At 40.9% G+C, this 22,437-nt stretch overlaps 1 protein-coding gene across 2 annotated transcripts in view; it reads right to left on the bottom strand.

Annotated features, from left to right (window-relative positions):
* Positions 1-22,437, bottom strand: part of DLG5 (discs large MAGUK scaffold protein 5) — a 200,740-nt gene that overhangs the window by 21,324 nt on the left and 156,979 nt on the right. Inside the window, exon 32 of one of the 2 annotated variants that reach the window (XM_082425669.1) lies at positions 11,103-11,226. The exons of the other annotated variant lie outside the window; for it this stretch is intronic. Coding sequence (XP_082281795.1) covers positions 11,198-11,226 — 29 coding nt within the window. The 3' untranslated portion in view covers positions 11,103-11,197. Of the gene's footprint in view, positions 1-11,102; positions 11,227-22,437 lie in introns of those variants that run through there. 2 annotated transcript variants of the gene reach the window in all.

Below are 22,437 nucleotides of genomic sequence, written 5' to 3'. Positions count from 1 at the left end.
GGATATTTGGGGAAGATTCTCAGGGTTTGCTGTGTAGGTGGGTTAGATATCCACGAATTACCTTCTGCTGCTTTTCATGAGGCTGACAACCCTCCTTGCAATCTTGAAGGAGAACAAGATCTCCCCCTGTCCGGCAGGCAACAGATTTATTGCAGGCCTGGTATCTGACAGGTGCAATGTTCTTATTGGCAATACAGTAGCAAAAAAGCCAAGGACCAGCTCTCATGGAGGCTTAGTGGGTAATCAAAATGAAACTTAGTTCGACAGATAAGGTCTCTACAGCATGCAACAGTGAGGTTACCACCTCCCTCATTCTACTAAACATGCTTCTATTAATGCGGCCTGAGATGACAATAGGTTTCTCAGCAGCCACAACCTACCACTGGCTTATTACCATTATTCAAAAATATTTAGTGAACATTTACAGTGCATCCAGCCCTGTGCTATACATCTGAGGAGCGCACGTCAAGCAAGAGGCCAGTCTCAGTCTCTTATGGGCTGCCATCAGTTGCCAGTTAAGCAACATTAGTCTTGCTGAAATGCTGCTTAACTGGCAACTGGACAAGATCCCCCAATCCCACACTGGACACCCAAGGAGTGATCATCACCTAACCCATTAGGAACCCTTGGATCCTCTGCATCAGCAGAACCCAGGTTGGGAGGCAGGACCCACAGGCTGAGCATCTGGCATCACATCTCTATGGTGTGATGTGGAGCCTGGCGCTCTTGAGGCGCCCTCAGCCGCAGCAGATGGGGGCTCCCCCTGCCACTCTCTTTAAGGGGTTGATGAATGGTCAGCTCTGAGGCAGCAGTGGGGGGAAGAGCTGAAGCGTCAAAGAATCCCAAGCTGGAAGGTCCTTAGCAATCACCTTAGTCCAACCATCTCATTTAACAGAAGACCCTGGGCCCCAAGAGATGAAAGAACTGCTCAAGTTCACACAGTTGACAGATGACAATCAGGATCCAGAGCTCAGGTCCCCTCCTGTCTTAAAACCCAAAGCACTCTCAACTATACCACAAGAAGCAAAGGTGGTGAGGCAAGGGATAGACAGAGAAAAGGGGGCACATTTACCCATGAACTAGTCCACTCAGGGGACAGATCTGACCTTATGGTGCCCCGTTTTCAGAAAAACAGCTCTGAGCTTCCTCGGTTGGTAGTAATAAGAGCTAACATGTGTGTAGCACTTACTACTTGCCAGACATTGTTCTGAGAACTTTGTAGATATTAACACCTCACAATAACACTATGAGGGGTGCTACTATTATCCCCATTTTATAGCTAAGTAAATTGTCACAGAGAGGCTGAGGACGTTGTCCAAAGTCACACAGCCAGTGCAACTAAGCTTGGATTGAAGCCAGGTAGTCTGGTTAGCAGACTTGCTGGGTTGCTGCGGGCACCCCAGCATGCCCAGAGAAATCCTCAGAGTACCCCAGGGCTCTGGCTTCTCACTGCCATTTGGGACCTGCCTAAGCTTTCCCACTTGAACTGTTGCTGATATCACCACAAAGTACCTCAATAAATTCTGGCAATGCTAAATTTTTTGTTTGTTTTGCTTGTTGACTAGAGAGCTCTTATATAGACCAAACTGCAATGTTTTAGGTTTCTTAAAAGATATAGAATTGGCACATCAATATAGTATATAAGGGTCATTTATTTTCTTCCCATCCCTTTCATACTACTCATGATGCACTGAAGAGTTGCATTTGACCCTAAAATCAAGGAGTGGCACCTCTGTATCCTAAATGAGCCCAAGGATGATGTGCCCCATTCATCAACACTTCCTAACCTGGTGCTGTACCAGCCACTGAGGGACACCAGCAGATCAGATATGATCTCTGCCATCAGTGAATTCACAGTCTCCTGGAACCACTGAGTGCAAACAACAGTTAAAATATAACACAGTGAGTGGTACTGTAGAAGGCTCCAAATGCTTTGGTTGCAGAAAGAAAGAGAACCTGCTCTTGGGAGAGTAGCAGGAAAAGAAGCTGAGGAGACTGGGGTTTGATTGCACACAGTTCAACAGTCTGGACAGTCTCAGAGGAGGTGAGGAGACACTGGAAGCCTCGAGAGGGGGTACAGTTTAGAAAGACCACCCTTCTAGAGGTGTGGAGGGGAGAAGGACCAGGAGGAGGAAAACCAGTTAGGAGATGACTATAGAGTCCAGGTGACAGATGAGGGTTACACTAAGGCAGAAGCACTGAAGATGGAAAAGAAACAATGGATCAAGGGAAAAAAATCAGAGGTGATATAAACGGGGCTTTTTTTCTTCTGTGTGGTTCACTTCAGCTTCAGGTTCATTTGCCATCAAAATAGCTTTGGATCTGACTCCAATCACGCCTGAAGAATCACAGAGACCTGGCTTTTAGGTTAGGTAATTTCAAGCTTCCAGGAAACACAAGTCAGATCAGAGGACCAGAGTTCAAATCATGTCCATCAAATCATGCAACATGCTCTTGAGCAAGTCGCTTTCATTCTCTGAAAGTCAGCTGCATCATCTGCGAAGTGAGAATCAAGGTTTCTGCCTCTGAGCTTGTTATGGCGTCAGCTCACTTGGGCACCAGTATCGTCTCATCTCTTTTTATCTTTCCTAACAACAATATCATCAGCCTGCACAATTTCCTGAGCACTCACTATGTGCCAGGCACTATTCTAGCATGCATCAACTCATTTAACCCTCACAACAACCTCAGGAGATAGGTACTATTATTATCCTCATTCCGCAGATAAAGAAACTGTGGCAGAAAGAGATGCAGTAACTTGCCAACTCCTCACAGAGGCAGAACTAGGATGTGAACCCAGTATACCACCTGCCATAACTGCCTAAGCACCCGCCTACCCTTCTCTACAGGAAGTCCAGGCTCTCCCTCTGGAGCCCTCCCTCCTCCCCTGCACTAAGAATCCTACTCCTTGGGTCCTGCTTCCTGGCACTAGGTGGACAAGGAAAAAGCTCAGCTCTCTGCTGCCATTGCTAGAGGCCGCCACAAGGTGTCGCTATTGAAAGTCAATCCTACAAGGTTGGTTCAGGCGGTCTGCTGGTGGCATGATGTTCTTACTGGCTCTGAGACTTCACTCCTTCTGTAGTTCTCATCCACGCACTTAGCTATCATTCATCAAACCACTCTGGGGGTGGGGGCCTCTGAATCCAACAGGGCTTCCAGACTCCCCTTTCCTTTCTGGCTGGTCTCTTTTTGGATCCCTTGGGGTTCTTCCCTACCAGAATGCTGTGGGCAGGGCCGTGTCATTTGACCTCACCAGGTCCCCCTAACTTCAAGTTTCAGGGAGCCACTGAACTTAAGGTCTAAATACCCTACACACAGGAGCCCCACCACCCCCCCGCCTACCCCGGGGCAGCTTGTACAATTTGGTCCACCCCCTCCGCGATTTACTACTAGAGGGAGAAGGAGCATTTTCTAAACACACACACACACACACACTCAAAAACAAAACAAAACAAACAACATGCCCTGTTGTACCCTTTTCCTGGGGTAATGGGCATCAGCTCCCCTTACCTACTCATAGCTAACAGGTTCCGGGGACTGCTGTCTGAACAAAAGCCTACTCTATAGCACATGTTCTGTTCACTGGCAGGCAGAAGTGCTAGAAGATTCCTCCTCTATGTCTAAAGAGGCGATTGCATACCTTATGGCCACCCTCTCCTACACCAAGTAAAAGCTTCCCACAACAGACATTAGGACAAGCCAAGGGGCCACCAAGACCTCATGGAGTGTGTTGAAAGTTTCTTTGTGGACTGATTTCAGAAAGCTGGTGAATGTAGTTTTCTGTCCTGGGCAGAGAGAATCTGAAGCTGAAACTTATTATAAACACAAACCTCTTCATAAAACAAAGAGTCCCAACACCAGTCCTCGGAAAGAGCAGCAGAATGCCACAGAAAATCAGGTTGTATCCTGAAGTATAACTATGATAAGCGCAGCCAGATTTAGCAAATAAAAATACAAAATATCCAGTTAAATTTGATTTTCAGATAAACAACCAATAATTTTTAGGCTAAGCATGTCACCTGCAATACATGGGACTTAACTTTCTCTAAAAAATTATTAGCTGTTTATCTGAAATTCAAATTGAACCGAGCATCTTGTATTTTATCCATCAACCTTAGTTTTGAAGTATAACCATGATCAGAAGTAAATCCAAGTCCTAAGAAAGCAAAGATCAAAGGTACCTAACAGGTCAACAGTTAAAATTCATTTGGCTACTAGACACTGACCAAACATTTTAAAATTTTAAAATAGTGGTCCTTTAAGCCTGGCTACACACTGGAATTAGCTGAGAATTTTTTAAAATATAGATATATAGATGCCCATGACTGTCCCTGAGGATTCATATTAAACTGAATTCATATTAATTCACATTAAAACATTCATGTATTAAGAATTAATAATATTCCTATGAAATAGGCAATGCTAATGTGCAAAGGGAGCTGAGGACCATTGTCTTAAAGTGTTGTCTGTACCTGCCTACTCAGTTGAAGACTTTTCTGAAGTGGTAAAGGAAATAAGACTGATACACTTTATTTGCAATTATAAGCTTCCTTAAACTTATAACTCACAGTGAGTTCAGACTGACATTAGCCCTGACTGTACTAAGGAAAAACTGGCAAAGAGATAGATCAGCTTACTAGTAGTTCCTGTTGTTGTAAAACAACATTTCTAATCATATTCTTTGTCCTTAGTAATTCCACTTTAGAGTATAAATCCTAGGAAAATATTCAGCAGTCCAAACAAATAACTATATGCAAAGATGCTAATCATACTATAATAATGAGGAAAAATTGTGCTTCCTGTAAAAATCATTTCCCTTTAGCCTGAGAACTTCATGATTTCTTGTAATAAAAGTCTACTAGAGCCAAGCTCTCTCAGCTTTTTTATGTGGGAAAATGTCTTTAATTTTTTTTTCATTTTTGAAGTATGTATTTTGAATGATTATTTTTCTTTCAGCATTTTAAAGAAGCCATTCCAATGTCTTCTGGATTCTACTGGGTTTTTTTTATTAGATGTCAGCCATCATTCTTATTATTGTATTCTTTTTTTTAAAAAAATTTATTATTTTTGGCTGTGTTGGGTCTTCGTTGCTGCGCGCAGGCTTTCTCTAGTTGCGGCAGTGGGGGCCACTCTTCCTTGTGGTGCTCGGGCTTCTCATTGCAGTGGCCTCTCCTGTTCCGGAGCATGGGCTCTAGGTGCAAGGGCTTCATTAGTTGCGGCACGCGGGCTCAAGCTGCTCTGTGGCATGTGGGATCTTCCAGGTGCAGGGCTCGAACCCGTGTCCCCTGCATTGGCAGGCAGATTCTTAACCACCGCGCCACCAGGGAAGCCCCTTATTATTGTATTCTTAAATGTATGTGTCCTTTTTTTCTGACTGTGCTTAAGATATTCTCTTTAATTTTGGTTTTCAGCAGTTTGACTATGATGAGCCTTGGTGTGGTTTTCCTTATACTTATTATTTTTTTAAATTAATTAATTAATTTATTTTATTTTTGGCTGCGTTGGGTCTTCGTTGCTGCACGTGGGCTTTCTCTAGTTCCAGCTGAGCGGGGGCTACTCTTTGTTGCCGTGCACGGGCTTCTCCTTGCGGTGGCTTCTCTTGTTGTGGAGCACGGGCTCTAGGCGCGTGGGCTCAGTAGTTGTGGCGCGAGGGCTCAGTAGCTGTGGCTCATGGGCTCTAGAGCGCAGGTTCAGTAGTTGTGGTGCACACGCTTAGTTGCTCCGCGGCATGTGGGATCTTCCTGGACCAGGGCTCAAACCCGTGTCCCCTGCATTGGCAGGCAGATTCTTAACCACTGAGCCACCGGGGAAGTCCCTCCCTCCTTATATTTATTCTACTTGGGTTTTCATGGGCTTCTAAGATCTGCAAATTAATATATTAGTATTTCTCATTAATTTTTAAAAATTCTCAAGCACAATCCCTTCAGATATTCCCTCTGCCCCATTTTCTCTCTTCTCTCTTTGAAGGACTCCAAATATGTATATACTATAGTGCTTTATGTTGTCCTACTGTTCTCTGAAACTCTGCTATAACTTTTAAAATTTAATTTAAATTCAATTTACTTTTTCTCTCCTTATGCATTAGTTTGGATAAATTTTATTAACCTGTCTTCAAGTTTCTGATCTTTTCTTCTGCTGCATCTAGTCTGCTGGTAAGACCTTCAATGAAAAATTTCATTTCAGTTCTAGAATTTCCATTTCATTCTTTTATAGGGCTTCAGATTCTCTGTGGAAACGTCCCATTTTTTCATTCATTTTGCCCATCTTTTCCAGTAAATACTTCAGCACAGTTATAATACTTAAAGGTTTTGTCTGCTGATTCCCACATCTGGGTCATTCCTGGTTCTCTTGCAATTGGCTATTTTTTCCTCTTGATTATGGGTCACATCTTCCTGCTTTTTCACACGTCTTCTACCTTTGACTGTGTGCTCACTGGTAAAGAACTGGTGGGCATGTGTGCCTTGAGTGGTTCTCCCCCTATCTTCCTTCCTGTCCCTGCTGTTGTTTTGTACTCGGTGAAGGCTTAGAAGGAAACAGTAAGTGAGTGCTCCAAAAGAAATCTCTGTCCACCCTCATTTCCTGGCCTTCACCTTCACCAGGCCACGGTCATGCAGTTAGTGAAGCCCTACAGACAAGAATTGGCAGATAGATGCCAGTTAGCATTTAAGTTTGGGGGTGGGATTTTAATACATCATGACAGCTCATGGAAATTTTAGCTTGTTCAGCTAGTTTCTCAATGCACATTCAAAAATCCCCTGTCTATGGTGGGTCTGCTCTTCTATCCATCATACCGCTTTGATGAAAGCAGCCTCATGTCTCACTCTCCTAGCAAGGGCTCTTTCCACTCTGGAATTTAGTTCATTTTAAATTCTGGTGGATTTTTAACAACTAAGATTTTGCAGTTCATCCAGATTACTTGCATTGTCACAAAGAGAGTAATGATCTCTTGCAAATTTCTATATCCTGGAAATGGAAGTCCAAACGTTTTTCAAAAAGACTTATAAACTGAAAATACAGAGAGAAAGGGTGAGAAGGAAGCCTCTGACATCTGACATTATCCATTTCCTCTCCATATTTAATTGCTAAATTGACTCAGGGGAAACACCCCCAGGTCACTTGGGGAGGTTTGTATCCCTGCTGAGAAAGTCCAGGAAGGCTAATGTATCAAATGCCCATTGCCACAAAAACATCTGTCTTTAAAAGGCCACCTGTTTTAAAATGGGATGTGGGGGAAATGGAGTAGAAACTAATTTGCCCTTATTTCACCAAATAGGATTTCTGATATCATTTAAAATGCCCTTTATCTTCATTTCAATACATTTCCACTTCTTAATCCTGCTGAATTGGAACCAAATCCAGAAGCCCATTTCTCTAACAAAACTGATGAGTATGAAGAGATAGTTTCCTTAATGCACACCAAAAAAACTTGGGTACAGCTAGAGTTTATGCTATTTCACATGAAGAAAACTAGAAGAGAAAAAGGAGGCTGACATGAGAGGCCCTGTTTAGCAACAACTTTTCTGACGCAGGAGAGAGAAGACAAAATCTGAAACACAAAGCTTCTTCCTCCAGAACACTCAGCCAACTGCTCTAGGTCTTATTATGTAGAAGGATACAATTGGTAGATTCAGTAAGAAATTACCTAAAAATCCACACTTAATTGGTTTTAAATAGTCCAAAACTTTAAGGTCACAAAACCCTTTTTAACATCTGATGAAGAGACACAATGGAGGGGGGTACAGCTGCTCAGGTTTTGAAATTCCTCAGTGCCCTCCCAGGAACAGACACAAGTAGGACTGTAAAAGAAAAAGAAATTGTAGAATAGGTGAAGCAGTGTTTAGAAGAAAGAAGGTCTAAAAGCAACCATCTAAGCTTCCACAGTAAGAAAGTAGAAAGAAAAGAGCAGCTTAAGCCCAAAATAAATAAAGTAGAAAATGAAGGCAAGAATAAGAATAATGAAATAGAAAATTCACAATCAGCAGCATGAACCAATTAAACCAAAAGCTGTCTTTAAAAAATGTGATAAAATTGATAAACCTCTAGACTTACCAAGGAAAAACCCAAAATCAGAAGTTAAAGAGGAGTCAAAACTACAGGTCCTACAAACATTAGCATGATAAAAAGGAATAATATAAACAAGTTTATGCCCCCAAAATTCATCAACATAATGAAATTACCTATTCCTTCAAAGGGGCAAATTATAAAAACTGACTTAAGAGATATCATCTAGGGCTTCCCTGGTGGCGCAGTGGTTGAGAATCTGCCTGCTAATGCAGGGGACACGGGTTCGCGCCCTGGTCTGGGAAGATCCCACATGCCGCGGAGCAACTGGGCCCGTGAGCCACAACTACTGAGCCTGCGCGTCTGGAGCCTGTGCTCCGCAACAAGAGAGGCCACGATAGTGAGAGGCCCGCGCACCGCGATGAAGAGTGGCCCCCGCTTGCCGCAACTAGAGAAAGCCCTAGCACAGAAACGAAGACCCAACATAGCAATCAATCAATCAATAAATAAATCTTTAAAAAAAAAAAAAAGAGATATCATCTAAATGATACTATGTCTACGAAAAAATCGAACTCTTTTGAAAAAGAAAAAGAAAAAAATAGCCCAGGTGGCTTCCCTGGTGAAATCTACCAAACATTTAAGGAAATAACACCAATCTTACACTATCACTTTCATAAAAGAGGTGAAGGGAGCACTTCCCACATCCATTTTATGATGCCAACTTTATCCTGATAAGAAAAAAAATTATTATAAGAAAAGTAAACTCCAGGCTAATATCTCTCATGACCATAAATCCTTAACAAAATATTAGCAAATTGAATCCAGCAAAATATAACAAGGATACTACATGTGACTTAGTGGGGTTTATCCCAGGAATCCAGAGTTGGCTTAACATTTGAAAAAAATCAGTGTAATTCATGACATTAACAGAATAAAAGAGAAAAACAGAGACACAGAAAAAGCTTACCAAAATTAAACAACTGTTTATGATTTAAAAAAACACTCTCAGCAAAATACCGGAATAGAAGGAAACTTTCTCAATCTATTAAAAAAAAAAAAAAAAAACCTATAGCTCCTGCATGTCAACAGAAAAATAAGCTGAGGGAGGAGAAAGAGTTGCCTAAAAAAGAATAGAACATTCCCCCCAAAAGTATTTCTACTCCCACAGGAGACAAAAAAAATTCATGATCACAAGCCACTTATGACACTAAATGCTCAAGTGAAGAGACAAAATCTGTAGATAAAAATCCTTATAAGGATCATGAGAAGCACATCTTAGAAGCAAGGAACGACAAAGAATCAAGTAGCAATACATTACATGATACATATTCTTAACCCACCAGACACAGATTGAAAATGTGCAGATTAATGGGCAAATTGGCAGGAATGCTATCCAGCCTAAACCCCAGCTAAGCCACTCCTCTTGACCTTCCTCCGACTTAACTAGAGAAACTGATGAAGCTGCTATTGAACCAGACTATAATGAAGGTGATAGCGAAAGTAACATATCTGTAAGAGAAGAGGAAACTTGTCTAAGGAACCGAACAATAAAGTGATGGAGGAAGCAAAAGACCCTGGACACGGCGGCAGTCGGCCAGGAGCCAGAGTCAAAGCAGCGCCAGCATTAGTCCAAGTAGAAGTCACAGCCCTTCTGGAAGCCCAGCCCGAAGCCACAGTAGCATCACAAACCATACAATAATTAGGAATGAATTTAACAGAATGCGTGCACAAGACCTGTATACCAAAAAACTGCAAAACATTGCTCAGAGAAAGTAAAGAAGACAAATAAATAGAGGGCTATGCCATGTGCATGGGTTGGAAGACTCAGTATTGTTAAGATGTCGGTTCGCTCAAAATTCACCTACAGATTCAACATAATCCCATTCAAATCCCAGCAGGGTTTTTTTTGGTAGAAATTGACAAGCTTATTTTAAAAGTTATAAGAAAATGCAAAGAATCTAGAATAGCCAGAAAACTATTTAAGGGAAGAACAAAGTAGGAGGACTTACACTACCTGATTTTCAAGTCTTCCTATAAAGCTACGGTAATCGAGACGATGAGGTAGACCAGTGACTTCCATGAACGTGAGCTCAATGCTGTACTTCATTGGCTGTAAAATGAGTTCCTCGGTCACAAGTAACGTAAGGTGGAATAACATCTTGGTGAATAAGGTATTTTGTCAGTGCATGGATACTAGTTTGGGGAAAAAAATATTGCAGGCAGGAAAAGCAAATCTATATCAAAAGTAGGTGTCTGCAGACCTACTAAAGAATGGACTTGAGGATATGGGGAGGGGGAGGGGTGAGATGTGACAGGGTGAGAGAGTGTCATGGACATATATACACTACCAAATGTAAAATAGCTAGCTAGTGGGAAGCAGCCGCATAGCACAGGGAGATCAGCTCAGTGCTTTGTAACCGCCTTGGGGGGGTGGGATGGGGAGGGTGGGAGGGAGGGAGATGCAGGAGGGAGGAGATATGGGAACGTGTGTATATGTGTAGCTGATTCACTTTGTTATAAAGCTGAAACTAACACACACACACACACACACACACACACACACACACACAAGTAGGTGTCTGTGTCAGTGAGATTAAAATACCACCCCTTACATGGAGGAGGTGGCTCACCGATTCTCCCGAAGAATGGTGCTACGTTGGGGGCTCAGTGTTGGTCTTTGCTGTTGGCGGGTTGGCCTCTCAGCGGTGACTGTAGACAGAGACTTTAGGAGGTGGACAGTCCATGTTGTGGAGCCTATGCACAGTCTCCATCATTGCTGCCCTGGCCACTTTGATCATGAGGCCTTTGTAAGGACAGAGGTTGCTGGGGAAAGAAACTAACTAACATCCAGAGAACCGATGATTTTATCCACCTGATTATCAAAATATTTCTCTTGTATAATTACTCTTAGGTGACTATTGGGACACAGATCTTCACATTCTGTGGTCATTCAAAGGTATCTATTCACACACCTTTTCCCCAGAACCTCCCCACTGTGATCATTTAACTGTGTCCTTTCCAAGTCCCTGACCAGCCAGCCAAACCATGAGCCACTGCCCATGAATCAAAGTAGATCCATACCTCTGGTCACCTCTAATTTCAGGCAAATGAATAGCCAGTTGCACTGGGTGAAGTTCTGCTCAGTGGGAGTATTTTCCTCCACTGCCGTCCTGTACGACCACATGAGAATGGCTTCTTATTCAGATCTCAGTACAAATAAACCAACTGCAAAAAGACATTCATGAGAGACTGTAAATGGAATGTGCATTGATACTAGATTTTATTAAGACAATATTATTAATTCACTAGATGTGATAATGAAGTGGTAGCATGTCCTGTTTTTAAAAAATCCTTTATCTGTTGGAAATAATGTTCTGAAGTATTTGAAGGTAAAAAGATAAGAGGTATGGGAGATTTTACTTAAAATTTTTCATGGGAAAAAAGTAGAAGGAGAGCTCAATGGAAGAAGGATAATTGTCGAAGCCAGGTGATGAGTAAGTACGTGGGGGTTCATTAAACTGTTTTCTCTGCTTTTATATGTGTTTAAAATGTCACATAATAAAAAGCCTAAAAAATATTCTAATGAAAAGTATAGACAACCTCCCCTTATAAATGTACCTAAGAATGTAATCTGAATGTCATCTAGCCTCACCAGCCTGTGCCCTCAAAATAAGGTTAAATTTCCACTTGGACCCAATTTATGATGACTGTCAGCCCACTCACCCATCCCTGTGCACCAGGAGCATATTCTCACCCTCTCCAGAAGAACTCCACTATTCCAAGGAGTTCTCAAAAGGGTTCCACATATTAGGCCACAAACTAGGCTGAAGCGGACAGCCACCCCTCAGGCTCTGCTATTCTAGCTCCCACTTGCCTACATCTAGACAATGTCTCAGCATTCCTGAGAAGCTGCTTAAAGAGGCTTAATCACTGCTGCTGTTGACAAAAAAGAATGCCATAGGAAGCATTCCAAATTAAAGGAAACTAAAATACACATTAAAGGAAATTAAATGCAACATATGCTCCTGAGTTGAGTCTTAGACTCGGGGAAAAAATGGCTATTAAGTCATTATTGAGACAGCTGAAATTACCAAAATATGGACTGTGGATTGGATGATAGTATATGAATGCTAAATTTCCAGATTTTTATCATTGCATGGTGGTTACGTAAGAGAAGTTCTCACACTTAGCAAATACACACTGAAGGATTTAGGGTGTAAAAATAAAGCAGATACATTGAAAATTCTCCCCCTCAACCCAGCCTCTCAGCCACACAATTTCCCCCTGCCCCAACAGGCAATACATGTTTCCTCATTCTTGTATCCATCCACCCAGAGGTATTTCATGCTTTTGCAAGCTAACACATGTTCTAACATCTCCTTCACACCAAAAATGGGAGCATTCTCTATACTCTGTTCTGTGCTTGGCTCTTTCTGAATATATCTTGGAGATCATTCTGTATCAGAACATGAACCATCCCCTCACTATTTTCTACAAATATGTAGTATTCCACTGGGAGATGTACCATAATTTATTTAGGCTCCATAAAATTGGTTTCCAACCTTTTGCTGTCCTTTATTAAGATCTGCAGAATAGCAACCTTCAAGGGACCCAGGAAGATTTGGGAACACAAGCATATAACAAAAGTATGAAATTAATATGGTGATAATTTTGTCAGGGATTATATTTTAAATGGTTACTAATGAATGCAATGTTTCATGTTATTAACCAGGGAAATAGACTTCAGAATGAATGATTGGTGGGTACGAAAAAACAAGAATGTGTGTGGGGAAGTCAATGTTAACAGCCCTCCGTCTTAGCCATTAAACCTGTCTGAAAGAGCATTTTAACACAATGGAATTTTTTTTTCAGAACTCTAACAGACACTGAATGCAATAAGCGACGATCAAGAATAGTAGTAGAGCCACCCATGATGTTGTTGTTATTGTGTCGTTAATGAAAGTACCGACAGAAAAAGAGTAGTACTTTGGGTTCGTTAATAAAAGACCTGAAAAAATGTAATGGCTTAGAGTCACAACAGCAAATAAAGTTGCCTTTCACTTCACTCTGCCAAATGAGGCTGTCCGGAAGGGGAGGAGGTTAACAATGAACTTCGAGAGCAGGGTGAAGTGTGTACACCCATATCTATACATACACTGAGTTTGGGGTTGTAGGGACTTTCTGTTGTTGTTAATAAATATAATTTCTGTGCCCATTTTTATCTTCAATATTTTTCCTTAGGTTCTTAAATTACAGAAATAGTGACTTAATTTGACACAGATTTAGACAATATCCCAGAAACCCAAGAGCACATACGTCACTCATCCTGACCTAAAAGCTTCTCTCTCTGCAGGAATCAGAGCCCAGCATCTCTCTTGTCTCACAGACTCCCCTCCTCCTTTTCTGTTACAGTGGCCTTTTATGAGTTCTCACTCCTCCAGCTGGACAGTTAGTTAGCCCTTTGAGGGCAGGACTACCACATCATAATCATCTAGGCTGTGCAGACTCCACTACTTGAGCAGGTGGGGGGCAGCCCCCACTCTCCAGACACGGCCCAGCAGAGGCTCCATCCACAGGGTCCACTGGTTGATGTCACAGTGACGGTCATGTTAAGTCAGTGTATCTACGCTGGCAGCGGTAGCATTGATATCTCCACGGCAGCAGCTTTGGAATATGATTTAGGGCATTGTGTCTGAGGATGAAGGCACCAAGCCTAGTTTTCTAGCTTTATTGGTCAGAATAGGCTAGGTCATTCCAGAAAACAAACCCTGACCTCTCAGCAGCTCACGCAGTGAGTTTATTTCCCAATCACACGCAGGTCCATGGAGGCTGGGCAGCTCGCGGGGCAGCATTCGTCCCAGCGGTGACTCAGGGCCCAGCTGCTTCTACAGCGTGGCTCCCCTGTCCCAGACTCCCTCTCACAGGAGAGTGAAAGCCAAGGATGTGGCGAGAACTTTTAGGGCCAGGCCTGGAAGTGCTGTACATTATTTCCCCCCATGTTCCACTGGCCTAACTGAAAGGTAGGCTGACAAGCATTGTCTTGACGAGTGCTTAGGGGCAGAAATGGGGTCAGGAGCATCCAGCCAGAATCCACCCTCCCAGAGATTTCACGAGCCCCACTTAGCCTTCAGAAATCCGTTTGATGATTATCCCAGCCAGGCTTGGTTTCTCTATCTGCACCTAATCTCCCTGACTGACATACAAATTGGAGGCACAGTAGAAGGTGGGGGTCAAGAGCACAGGCCTGAGCTAGACTCCAGGCTCCTGCTCTACTGTGTGCTTTGGTAGGCAGGCGGGGCTCCTCCGAAAATTCCAGATTAAGTGGAGTGTCTGTCTCAGGAAGTTGTCGTGAGGGTTGAGTTAATGCGAGGTAGGCACCTAGAACAGTGTCACCTGCACTCAGCACTCAATAGCGTCGTTTATTATTTATTTCCCCCCGAAGTCTCCAGCCCTCAGAGACTTCCTGGAGGAGGTAGTCAGGAAGACTCGAAAGAGTGAAACAATGGATTGTAGAGGATTGAACAAAGGAAGGGACCTTAAAGGAAAATGAGTTTCTCCAGGCAGGACGCTGTGTTCTCTTTGAATTAATGTAACTGCTGAGCCCCAAAGAAAGGGCCCCCCGGGACCTGAGTCTGTCCGTCATGTGCTCCAGGGAGTCTCCTTGCCTGACTTCAGACAAGCTTCTCCTTTTATTTCTTTTGGCCACGCCACGCAGCTTGTGGGATCTTAGTTCCCCAACCAGGGACTGAATCCAGGGCCATGGCAGTGAAAGTGCCGAGTCCTAACTACTGGACATTAAGGGAACTCCCCAAGCTTCTCCTTTTAAAGTCCTACCTGTGGGAGCTGGACTTACGGCCAGCAGGGCCAGTTATCTTGCCCAGGCTGTCCTCTGGCTCCGGGGTTGGGGTGGAGGTGGGCAAGCCTATGGGAGCCACGCCTGCATGGAAAGAGCAAGGCCGCTGGCCCCTTACCAGGCAGGTCCAGGCCTGGGCTTAGGGCGTCCAGAGGGAAAATGGTCATTCTGAAATCCCAGGCGCAGGCTGAAGACCTTCTTCTAAGTGTAAGGCATTTGGGCTCACTGTGGGGACAGGTACAGGGTCTTTGCTGCACAGCAGAGGTGACCAGGCCTGCCTTCACTCCCGTGTTTGCCAAGTTGCTTGCTGACGCTGTGAAAACCCCATCCCTAGTTTTTCCACCAACATCTCCTCTGTTAGTGCAGAGACCACACTATGAAAGAGGCAGTTTCCTGTGCCAGAGCCCAACAGGCCCAGCCCCCCACCCTCAGTACGCTCCCATGGAGGACATGGTGACAGTGGGGAAGGTCTCTCCTCGGGGCAGCTGTAAGATATCCCTGCGGGATAAGGCTTCCCCTGGAATGTGGCCTTTTTCTAGCCAAGAACAGTTCCAGGTAATGAGCACGCTTCAGGCTGAATCCTCTTTCTCTGAAGAAAAATTTTCCAGATATGAAAGGATCGAGGTTCCTACTTTGAGAATCTCTTCCTAGAGGGTGACAGCCCAAATTCTCCCTAAAATAATAGTAGCACGCAGCAGAAAACAGAGCAGGGGAAGCGCGGAGGAAGTAGAGGTATGGATGTGGGGGACTCGATGACACCGCCAGGGAAATGAATAAAGACTCTCAGCATCAGGCGTTCATTCAACAGGCTGGGCCAAGGGCATTCGGGGTGCCCACCCACTGCTGGGTGCCAGGGTGCTGACGCAGCAAATCGCCAATGCTGGACTCTACATCTGTCATTTACTAGTCATGAGCCTTGGACAATGTCAACTGTCTGAGCCTTAGTTTCTTCATTTGTCAACTAGAGATAAAATTCCTTGCCCAGACCGCTTCACAAGGTTCTCCTGATGAACTCAAAAGAAAAAGGCCACGAGAAAACTTTATAAACCAGAAAGGGTTGTCTTAAAACAAAGCACTGTTATCATTGCAGTTGTTAAGACAAATCTTAGCTCTCCAGGGACCTACAATCTAGTTGCACAAATAAATTAAGATACCTGGAACAGTAAAGTGGTAAGTCATGGCAGTACGCACTCAGCACAAAATAGCGTTAGCAAAATTATATGCAGTAAGTTTTCTGAAAGAGAGTCAGGTGTAGAATGAATCAGACAGAACAAATTTCATGAAAGTCATGGTAAGAATTGAAATGAGTCCTGGAAAAAGAGAAAGTTGTAGAGAAATTGGAAGAAGTAAGGCATTAACTGTGTGTGTGTGTGTGTGTGTGTGTGTGTGTGTTGTAGTAGTAGTAGTAGTAGTAGTAGTAAAAAAGTGCAGCAAGGACATGTACCATTCTAGGCTATAGACATACTTAGGAAGTGAATGGTGGGAAACGGGTCTAAAGCAGAGGTTGGCAAACTATAGCTCCACAAGCCAGTTTTTGTATAGTGTGCAAGCTAAGAATGGTTTTACAGTTTTAAAATGTTATACACTTATTAGAATGGCCAAAATCAAGAACACTGACAACACCAAATATTGGTGAGGATGTGGAACAACAGGAACTCTCATTCATTGCTGTTGGGAATGTAGAATGATGATACAGACACTTTGGAAGACAGTTTGGCAGTTTCTAACAAAACTAATTATACTTTTACCATATGATCCAGCAATTATATTCCTACTTAAAGGAACTGAATACTTGTGTCCACACAAAAACCTGCACACAGATGTTTATAGAAACTTTATTCATAATTGCTAAAACCTGGAAGCAACCAAGTTACCCCTGAGTAACTGGACAAATAAACTGTATGGTATATCTGAAAATTGAATGTTACTCAGAGCCAAAAAGAAATGGACTATCAAGCTGTGAAAAGACAAAGACGTATCTTAAACATATATTACCAAATGAAAGAAGCCAATCTGAAAAGGCTACATACTATATGATTCTAACTATATGACATTCTGGAAGAAGCAATGCTATGGAGACAATAAAAATATTCATGGTTGCCAGGGTTGAGGGGAGGGAGCGAAGAGTAGGTAGAGCACAGAGGATTTTTAGGGCAGTGAAACTACTCTGTATAATACTATAATACATGTCATTATACATTTGTCCAAGCCCATAGAATATACAAAACCAAGACTGAAACCTCATGTAAACTATGAACTCTGGATGATAATGATGTGCCAGTGTAGGTCCACCAATTGTAGCAAATGTACCAGTCTGGTCAGGGATGTTGATAATGTGGGGGCAGGAAGTATATGGGAATCTCTGTACCCTTCTCTCAACTTTGCTGTGAGCCTAAAACTGCTCTAAAAAATAAGTTTATTTTTTTTTAATGTTATAAGGAAAAAAAAAGACGAGTAGGAGTGACATAGATCATAGTCCCACAAACCCTAAGGTATTTACTATCTGTCCCTATACTGAGGTTTACTGACCCTTGGCCCAAAGGATGAACACTAGACTGAATGACAGTGGAAATACAATATAACCCAAATTTGTGTGATGCAGCTAAAGTAGTGCTGATAGGAAAATTTATAGCACTAAATAAAATGTTTACATTTAGGAAAAGCCTCAAATCAATAGTTTAATGTCCCACAATAAGAAACTAAAAATATAAGAGCAAACTAAACCAAAAGCAAGCAGAAAGAAGAAAATAATAATAATAATAGCAGAAATAAATGAAATTGAAAACAGAAAAAACATAGAAAATCAATGACACAAAAACTGGCTCTTTGAAAAGCTCAATAAAATCAACAAACTTCTAGCAATACTGACAAAGAAAAAAAGAGAGAAGACATATATTATCCATATCAGGAATGAAACAGACGATATCACTACAGACCCAGCAGACATCAAAAAATAATAAGGAAATACTACAAACAACTCTACACACATGAATTTGACAACTTAGATGAAATGGACCAATTCCTTGAAAAGCACAAACTACCACAAGTCACCCAATACAGTATAGATAATTTGAATAGCCCTGTAACTATTAAGGAAATTGAACTCATAATTTTAAAACTCCCAAAGACAAATTTCCAGGCACAGATGGCTTCACCACTGAATTCCACCAAACATTTAAGAATTAACACGAGTTCTACACAATCTCTTCCAGAAAAGATGAGGAAACTTGCCAATTCATTTTTTCCAGCTTTACTAAGGTATAATTGACAAATAAAAATTGTATATATTCAAAGTATACAACATGATAATTTGATACATGTATACACTGTGAAATGATTACCATAATCAATTTAATTAACACACCCATCACCTTACATAGTTACCTTTTGTGTGTGTGTGTGTGTGTGTGTGGTAAGAACACTTAAGATCTACTCTTTTACCATATTTCAAGTATACAATAGAGTATTGTTAACTCTGGTCACCATGCTGTACATTAGATCCTCAGAACTTATTTCATCTCATAACTGAAAGTTTGTATCCTCTGACCAACATCTCCCCATTTCCTTCAGCCCCCAGTCCCTGGCAACTATCATTCTACGTTCTGCTTCTATTAGTTCTACTTTCTTAAAATCCACATATAAATGAGATCATGCAATATTTGTCTTTTTGTGTCTGGATGATTTCACTTAGCATTAACATCCTCCAGGCTGATCTACGTTGTTGCAAATGGCAGGATTTCTTTCTTTTTTATAGCTGAATAATATTCCATTGTATATATAAATATAATTTTTTTATCCATTCACCCATCAATGGACATTTAGTTTGTTTCCATATCTTGGCTATTGTGAATAATATTACAATGAATAGTGAGGTGCATATAGCTCTTCAAGATCCAACTTCATTTTATCAAGCTAGTATTATTCTGATGCCAAAACAAAACAAACACTTTGCCAAAAAAAAGATCAATATCCTTCAAAAATCCTTAACAAAATATTAACAAAGGGAATTCAATAATATGTTAAAAAAATTATACACCATGACCAAGTAGGGTTTATTCCAGGGATGCAAAGCTGGCTCAATATTTGAAAGTCAATGCAATCTACCATACTGACAGGCTAAAGAAGAAAAACTATATGATCAGAGCTACTGATACAGAAAAAGCATCTGACAAAATTCAATACTCATTCATGATAAAAACTCTCAGAATACTAAGAATAGAGGGGGACTTCTTTTTTTAAAAACTAGTAACAGCTAACATTTATTGAGCCCTTTCTTTTTTTTCTGGCCGTGCCCCACGGCATGTAGGATCTTAGTTCCCCAACCAGGGATCGAACCCGTGCCCGCTGCACGGGAGTCTTAACCACTGGAGCGCCAGGGAAGTCCAAGGGGGAACTTCTTAATAAAGAACTGGGGTGCTGCTTTTTTTTTGGAAATGATAAAATTGACAAATCTTTAGCTAGACTAAGAAAAAAGAGAGAAATAAAGTCAGAAATGAAAGTCAGAAATGAAAGAGGAGACATTACAACTGATACCATGGAAATACTAATGATCCTAAGACTACTATGAACAATTATAGACCAATGAATTGGAAAACCTAGAAAGGTGGAATACTTTCCAGAAACTTGCAACCTTCTAAGGGTGAATAATGAAGAAACAGAATATATGAACAGACCAATAATGAGTTAGAAGATCTAATCAGTAATCACAAACCTCCCAACAAAGAAAAGCCCAGGACCAGATGGTTTCATTGGCAAATTCTACCAAACATCTGAAGACAAATTAATGCCAATCCTTCTCAAACTCTTCCAAGAAAACTGAATAGAAGGGAACACTCCCAAACTCATTTTATGAAGCCAGAATGAAATCTGATACCAAGCCATATAAGGATACTACAAGGAAAAAAAAAAAAACTAGAGACCAACATCCCTGATAAATATAGGTACAAAAGTTCTCAACAAAATATTGACAAATCAAATTCAATAGCACATTAAAAGGATCATACGCCATGATCAAGCTGGATTTATCCCTGGGATGCAAGGATGGCTCAACACATGCAAATCAATACATGTGATACACCAACTAATGAAATGATATGTAAAATCACATAATCATCTCAATAGATGCAGAAAAAGCATTTGACAATATTCAATATCCTTGCATTATAAAAACCCTCAACAAATTGGGTATGGAAGGAACATACCTGAACATAATAAAGGCCATATATCACAAGTCCACAGCTAACATCATACTCAATGGTGAAAAGTTGAAAGATTTTCCTCCAAGATCAGGAACAAGACAAGGATGCCTACTATCACCACTTCAACATAGTACTGGAAGTCCTAGTCAGAACAATTAGGCAAGAAAAAGAAATAAAATGTATCCAAATCAGAAAGGAGAAGGTAAAATTGTCTCTGTTTGCAGATGATATGATCTTATTTGTAAAAAACCCTAAAGACCCCACCAAAAAAGTCATAGAACTAATTTACGAATCCAGTAAAGTTGCAGGATACAAAATCAACATACAGAAATCCGCTTCATTTCTGTACACTAACAATGAAATATCTGAGAAAGAAATAAAGAAAGCAATCCCATTCATAGTCGTATCAAAAGCAATAAGATAGGAATAAATTCATCCAAGGAGGTAAAAGATCTGTACACTGAAAACAACAAGACATTGGTGAAAGAAATTGAAGACACAAACAAATGGAAAGATATCCCATGTTCATTAATCAGAAGAATTAATATTGTTAAAATGTCCCTACTACCTAAAGCCATCTATAGATTTATGTAACCCCTATCAAAATTTCAATGGCATTTTTCACAGAAATGGAAAAAAATCCAAAAATTTGTGTGGAATCACAAAAGACCACAAATAACCAAATTATCTTGAGGAAAAAGAACAACACACTTTCTAATTTCAAACTATATTACAAAGCTATAGTAATCAAAACAGTGTGGCACTGGCATCACAATAGATACAAAGACAAATGGAACAAAATCAAGAGCTCAGAAATAAACCCTTACATATATGGTCAACTAATATTTGACAAGGGAGCCAAGAATACTCAATGGGGAAAGGAGAAGCTCTTCAATAAATGACATTGGGAAAACTGGATAACCACATGCCGAAGAATAAAATTGGACCCCTATCTTACATCACTCACAAGAATTAATTCAAAATGGATTAAAGATTTAAACATAATACTGAAACCACAAAACTAGAAGAAAACATAAGGACAAAGCTCCTTGACAATGGTCTTGGCAATGATATTTTGGATATCACACCAAAAGCATGAGCAATAAAAGCAAAAATAAACAAGTGGGACTACATCAAGCTAAAATGCTTCTTCACAGCAAAGGAAACCATCAACAAAATGAAAAGGCAACTTACTGAATGGGAGAAAATATGCAAATCATATATCTGATATGAGGCTAATATCTAAAATATATAAAGAACTCATACAATTCAGTCGTAAAAAACAAACAATCTGATTTTAAAATGGGCAGAAGATCTGAATAGACTTTCTTCCAAAAAAGACACAGATGGCCAACAAAAACATGAAAAGATGTTCAACAACATTAATCATGAGGGAAATCAAAACCACAGTGAGATATCACCTCACCCCTGTCAGAATGGTTATCATCAAAAAGACATGAAATAAGTGTTGGTGAGGATGTGGAGAAAAGGGAACCCTGAGCATTGTTGGTGGGAAGGTAAACTGCTGCAGCCACTATGAAAAACAGTACGGAGTTTCCTCAAAAAATTTAAAATAAAATTACTACCATATAATCCAGCAATTCCACTTCTGGGTATTTATCCAAAGAGATAAAAACACTAACTTGAAAAGATGTACGTGCCCCATGTTCTTTGCAGCATTATTTACAATAGCCAAGACATGCAAACAACCTAAGTGTCCATCGATGGATAAGTGAATAAAGAAATTGTGGTATAACATATACAATGGAAAATTACTCAGCCATAAAAAAGAATGAAATATTGCCATTTGCGGCAACATGGATGAACCTCAATGGCACTATGCTAAGTGAAATAAGTAAGACAGAGAAAGACAAATACCATATGATTTCTCTTATACGTGAAAACTTTAAAAAAAAGTTTCACTCATATAAACATAGTAGAATAGTGGTTACCAGGGGCAGATGGCAAGATGCTGGTCAAAGGATACAAGCCTGCCATTAAACGATGAATAAACTCTAGGGATCTGAGCATGGTACAGCATGGTGAATATAGTTAACAACACTACACTGTGTACTTAAAATCTGCTGAGAGTAAACTTTTAGCATTCTCACAACAGCAACAAAGGTAACTATATGAGGTAATGGTTGTGTTGACTTGATTGTGGTAACCATTTCACAAAGTATAAGTATGTCAAATCATCACATCATGTACTTTAAATATATACAATTTTAATTTGAGATTATACCCTAATAAAGCTAAAAAACAGAACATCTATTAAAAAACCCTATAGCTAACATCATACTTAATGGTGACAGATCAAACGTTTCCCCCCTAAGATCAGGAACAAGACAAGGATGTCTGCTCTGATCACTGCTAGTCAACATG

This window comes from Balaenoptera physalus (genome assembly GCF_965194825.1).
Source record: "Balaenoptera physalus genome assembly, chromosome: 14".
Lineage (NCBI taxonomy): Eukaryota > Metazoa > Chordata > Mammalia > Artiodactyla > Balaenopteridae > Balaenoptera > Balaenoptera physalus.
This window is presented reverse-complemented; position numbering and strand designations above follow the sequence as displayed.